Here is a 5345-nt window from a genome sequence, read left to right as displayed (position 1 = left end):
AGGAAGAAATATTTCCCTTGACTGTTTTTGAGTATCACTTCACTTATGGTTTCTTTATGCCTTTCTTATTTTTGCTGCTCAGCTGTTTTTAATGCACCCCTCAGTTAACCTAAGAATGTGGTTTGCCAAACTTTTCGTCAAAGGCCACTTATCGTTACTGATGGGTATGCACTCGGATGGGTCGTACAGTGCAAATTTGATCCAGATCAGGCTGTAACATATAATCACCATTCTGTTAAATTAGCTGGAGCAGATGAGATGTGTTTGTGTCAGCTTCTAATTTTTTTTTAAGTTGGCAGGGAGACAGCAGATGATCTGTCTTAAAGCTGAAAAGTTGTGAACAGGTGAAAACCTGGTTAGGCTCAGTGTCTGCCAATTTACAGACAACCCAACAGAGTTTTTGAACCTGTAAAGTAATTTTATACCACAGTGTGTTTTATACCACGTAGCTCAGGTCTTTGAACTTTGAACAGTGCTTTGTGATCATTGATCCTCACATTACCACTGTTTCTCTCTTTTAATCTATTGGTAATAAAGGTGAAAACCAGCTAGCACTGACTGTAGACTTTTTATAAGTTTTTCCATTTCCTGAAATATTGATCAATGTGTTTATGACATGTAAATACTCACTTTTCTATTGATCATCTGATACAAGCTCTTGCAGGAATATACCAGGTGAAATTGCAGGTGTCAATGTTGTTACATGAAATATTTGTAAAACAGATCATAATGACTCTTCCTTGTTTTTTTGTTAATTTCCTTTTTGGGTTACTCTCATCAGTCCTTAGGTTCTTGGAGTTCTTAAACTTTGATAAAAAGAATCTTCACTTCTATTTGTATTAGTACTGACTTTTAATTTTTTTAGTGTTGCTTTTTATAACATGCTTTTCTAGAATGAGATGTATAAGCCTGCTAGCTGCTTTGTTGAAATCAAGCTCTTATCATAGTTTTATATCCATAATACCTGTTACACTCTTATTTTGTCCTTAGGTAGCTGGAAGGACTTCGATCTTGTAATAAAACTGGCTGCAGTTCAAATGAGTAAAGTACAGCTTACCCAAGTTGTTAGGAAAAATCCTAGCAGTCTATTTTTTTTTAAAGTCTTTATTGCCTTCTAAACATGTTATGTTTTCATGCTTAAAACATTTCAGCAATGATAAGGATCGAACAGAGAGCTAGTAAGAAAATGAATGTCGTCAGAAACAGAACAGAAAAAATTCTTTATGCCTAGTTTGGCACAAATGGTTGAAGTGATGCTTAATGTTTTATACTTGACTAAATTACCTTGCTGTCATTTTTCCCCCTTGACTCCTGAGCAATATAGGAGGTTGCCAGGGGTGCGTGACTAGAGAGGTGGGAACACATCACAAGTAAGTCAGGAAGCCCTTGGCTGTCACCTTGGTACTTTTCCTGTACCAGGGAAATGCTGGAAGGCAGCAATGTCAGCTCTGGAGTGAAAGAAGAAGAAAAAAGGAAGAGAGGACCCTCTGAAGGCACTATGAAGTTGTTTTTCTGAGGAAAGAAAGGGAAAATTTAGAGGAATGCTGGTACATCTTGGGGATAACTAGCATGCTGAATCTTAAGCACTAGCAATTGTTTGCACTCCCTTGGACATTTTGGCATCAGGACATTTAATTTCTGGCCTTCTGAAAAACGCTATTCATTTCAAACCAAACTTGGAGAAGATTTTAAACATTTTGTTTCTTTTGTTTGATAATGACATTCTTCTCTGTTGCTTGTGTAGAAACTCCTGCTCCATTGTGTAGCTCAGTGTCTTCTCATCTAGGTCAGCAGACACAGGGTTATATGGTTTGTGGCAGTTCCCAGGGATTACTGGCATTACTTTACAGCGTAAAAAGTTATCCACTGTTGTCTTTCATTTCCCACAGGTTGTTTTATTGGTATTGGTTTGCCTTCTTTAAAGCACACAATCAACAACTAAATTGAAATTTATGTCGTTCAAATCAAAGTTTAAGATGGTCTGTCCCACATTTAGATTCTTTGAGAATTCAAAACACAAATAAATAGAGGAGGTAGAAGAGAATTTCCCAGGACAATGGAGGTGAGAGGACGAAGTGAGAGAGAAATGACCTGTCCTCTCTGTGGTTTCTCAGCACGGATGTGGCCTGGAAACTGTGTTTCTGCAGGAGAGGTGGGATGAGGAAAGGCTTGATGCAGTATGGTCTGATCTTAAAAGTTGTCTTTCATGATATTTTATAATAAGCTCCTTACGGGTTTACACCATCTGTTAGATAGTGACCTACTTCGCACTTTTTCCATTCAACTCTCTCAATGAATATTCTCTTACAACTCATCTGATGTCATATGAATTTGATGTTTGGCCTGACAGTTTGATTAGGTGTTGCTGGAAGTCTCTGCAGGGCTTGTTTCAAGTGACAGGGCTTGGCTGTCAGCCCAACCTCGGCCTTTGTTTTTGCTGGAAGAGTAACATCGTCTAATAATAATTTTGTCTGTTTTCTAACACTGGAACAGTAGTGATCACTAGAAATTTTAGCAGATGTTTTTGCAGATGAAGATGACAACATCAACATTGGCTTCCAAACACTAATTCCTTATTTTCATATCTACCTGCTTAGGTGGCATTTGATGCAATGCCCAAACTTCTGTAACCAAGGAGTATTACAGCTGCAATATTGTGTGGCAATTTCAAATTGCCCTTACTGCTGAGTTGTTGGTATTTTATGTTGCCTAATGTCCTTATTTTAGGTCAGTAATTGCACAAACACTTAGTGCCTTTATATTTTAATTAGGGTGGGTGGGGCATTCAAACCACGTGAGGAAAGGTACTTTCCAAACATACTTCACATCATAGGATTATGTATTGGAGCTAAAAGACTGCCCCCTCCTACCAAATCCCTTGCACTTTTGGTCAAGTTAGTGCTCTTACAAATGCAGTCTATAGATGATGTAGCTCTGCACCCTCTTCAGAATAACTATGGAAGAGCAAGATGCTGTGTTTCTAAAGATGCTTCAGAAAACCAGAATAAATGCTTGGTGGCTTACAAATAAAGACTCCACAGGATGCAACATAGGATGTGTCAACAAGTTCATCATCATTGAGATTATGTAAAACAAATCTGTAGGAATCTATGAAGTTCCCCATATCTGCTCTGCTCCATGTTTTTTTTTTCAGTTTGAGCACGTGTATGTATTTGAAACATGTATGTATTGTTTTATCCAAATGTATTTTTGACTCCTTTCCCACACTACTGGGTTAATTTTTCAGCGAAACCGTCATGCCACATCTGTACTTGTTCATTTATGGGCTCTAAGCTTATTTAGTTCTGGTGACTTCCAAAAGTAATATATTGAAAACAGAATATTTAAAAGCTGTGGTTATTAACCTCCAGTCATATTGCTAACATTCTGCACTGGTTATATTTCTGGGGAAAAAAAAAAAGATTTTGTATGTTTTGACTGTCATGGCCTACTTGTTATTCAGCTGCTTAAAGTATATAGTACATTTCATGCTTTTTCTGCTCTTAGTTACAATTTACAAAGTCTTTGAACATGGCAGCTAATACTTTTACATTATTGTTTCTCATCAGGACAATATTTTCAAAAGTGGAAATGCATTCTTAGTACATGAGCAAAAAGCTACTTTTTAAAAACAATGCCATTCAGCTGCTCCTCTATGAAATTGGAGTATAATGTATGCCCAGCACTCTGGACAGTGAGACCACCTGCTTATCTCTGCATGGCATGTATGGCTTTTGTAAATATTTCTCTGTCCTTGACTACCTTCTGCTGAGTACTTCTCCTCTGAGCGTAATGAATTAGTATATACTCTTGGCCGGTTTCAGAGAATCCGACCTTCAGAATGCTCAGAAGAAATGAGTAAGGGAATTAGATCTTGCAAGGGTTTAACAAAACATTCTATAAGTGGTTCTTACAGCACTTACATTTCAGTTAGTAAGCTCATTCCTATTTCAAAAAATAGGGATTTGGAGGTAAAGAAGAGGCCTATTCCGGGTTAGGCAGCAAGACAGTGTAATTATTTGCCTGTCATGTGTGGAATACAGTTCTGCTGTCCCTTTGAAGATCAAGATTTTAATAATAATAATAATAGTAATAATAATAACCTTGATATCATAAATAAAAACTCCTTTAAGGTTGGAAAAACTAGAAGAAATAGTGCTCTGAAATTCTTGCATTTGAACTTAACAATGCTTTACCAATATTTCTAGAAAAGATGGTTACTATCTTCTGTGATTTTAGTTATCTTACAGCTCATACTGATTCTGAAGGAGACTCCGAGGAAGAAAAGGAGTGTATGAAATTACCGAATGCCATTACGAAATCAGAAGTAGAAGAAGAGTTATTTAGTCTTTTACATCAGGTGGACAATTTGCACAAGGGTTCAGAGGATGATAAAAAGGAGGGCTTCAGGCTGCTGCTTGAGAAAAATGACAAGGTATTAATGGGTAAACTTTTGTTGCTCTTCTGCTTTGTACTGCTTTTGAGATCTTCCTTAATAAAAGCATTAAAATGCATACAGGAATGGAAGGTGAAATTTCATGCATGTTTTTAAAATACAGGGAAAAAGAAATATTCTAAGGTGGTGTCAGTATTCACGTTGGGTGGGCATAGAAGCTTTATTATATTATATCCCATCCAGGCTCAATAACTTTGAGGCTTTATTTGAGGTATGTATTGTTGCATGTGACAAAGAAAGATCCTGGGCATTTATCTACATAAATGATACTTTTGCTGGCTTTAGAATGGTTTATGTGAGAAAGTCCTGTGGAATTAAGTAGTAACCAGACCAGGTGTTCTCAAGAAATCAAACTATGAGCCTGTAGTCTGCTTATGCCTTCCTGATATACTTCTTCACCAAAAGGGTTGTCAAGCATTGGAAAAGGCTGTCCAGAGAAGTGGTGGGGTCACCACCCCAGGAGGTATTTAAAAGGTGTGTAGATGTGGTGACTTGGCAATGCTGTGTTAACAGTTGGTCTTGATGTTCTTAAAGGTCTCTTCTGGGGAGTGGCTCCGGAGCCAGCCCAGCCCACAGCAGAGCAATAGATCTCAGTGTACAGGGAGGTTCCTTAGGTTTTCCTGCAGTAGGGAAACACCAGGTGAGTGGAGAGACCTGCCAGAAGCTGGCAGCGCTCGCAGCAGAGGCTGACAAGGCCTGGGCATTGCCAGGGCAGTGGTGACCATGCCTGTAAAAGAAGCCCTTGGGGAGTGCCTCAACCAGACTGTGGTGTTATCAGCCAGACCATGTTGCGGCAGTTTGCGTGGAAAGGCGTGCGGGAAGGAGTCTGAAAGTTCTGCCTGCTCAGATGCAGGAGGGATGGTTTCCACCCAGCAGAAGGCCATGGCCT

At 38.7% G+C, this 5345-nt stretch overlaps 1 protein-coding gene across 1 annotated transcript in view; it reads left to right on the top strand.

Moving 5' to 3' along the window:
• The window catches only part of LOC104490781 (regulator of microtubule dynamics protein 2-like), a gene marked incomplete at its 3' end in the record, with an annotated part of 7676 nt that extends 3241 nt beyond the window's left edge, over positions 1-4435 (top strand). The window contains exon 2 of the mRNA XM_010133116.1: positions 4240-4435. Within this exon, the coding sequence (XP_010131418.1) occupies positions 4240-4435 (196 nt within the window). The remainder of the gene's footprint in view (positions 1-4239) is intronic.
• Between the last annotated feature and the right edge of the window lie 910 nt (positions 4436-5345).

The sequence above is a fragment of the Buceros rhinoceros genome, unplaced genomic scaffold (assembly GCF_000710305.1).
Source record: "Buceros rhinoceros silvestris isolate BGI_N320 unplaced genomic scaffold, ASM71030v1 scaffold40023, whole genome shotgun sequence".
NCBI lineage: Eukaryota > Metazoa > Chordata > Aves > Bucerotiformes > Bucerotidae > Buceros > Buceros rhinoceros.
This window is presented reverse-complemented; position numbering and strand designations above follow the sequence as displayed.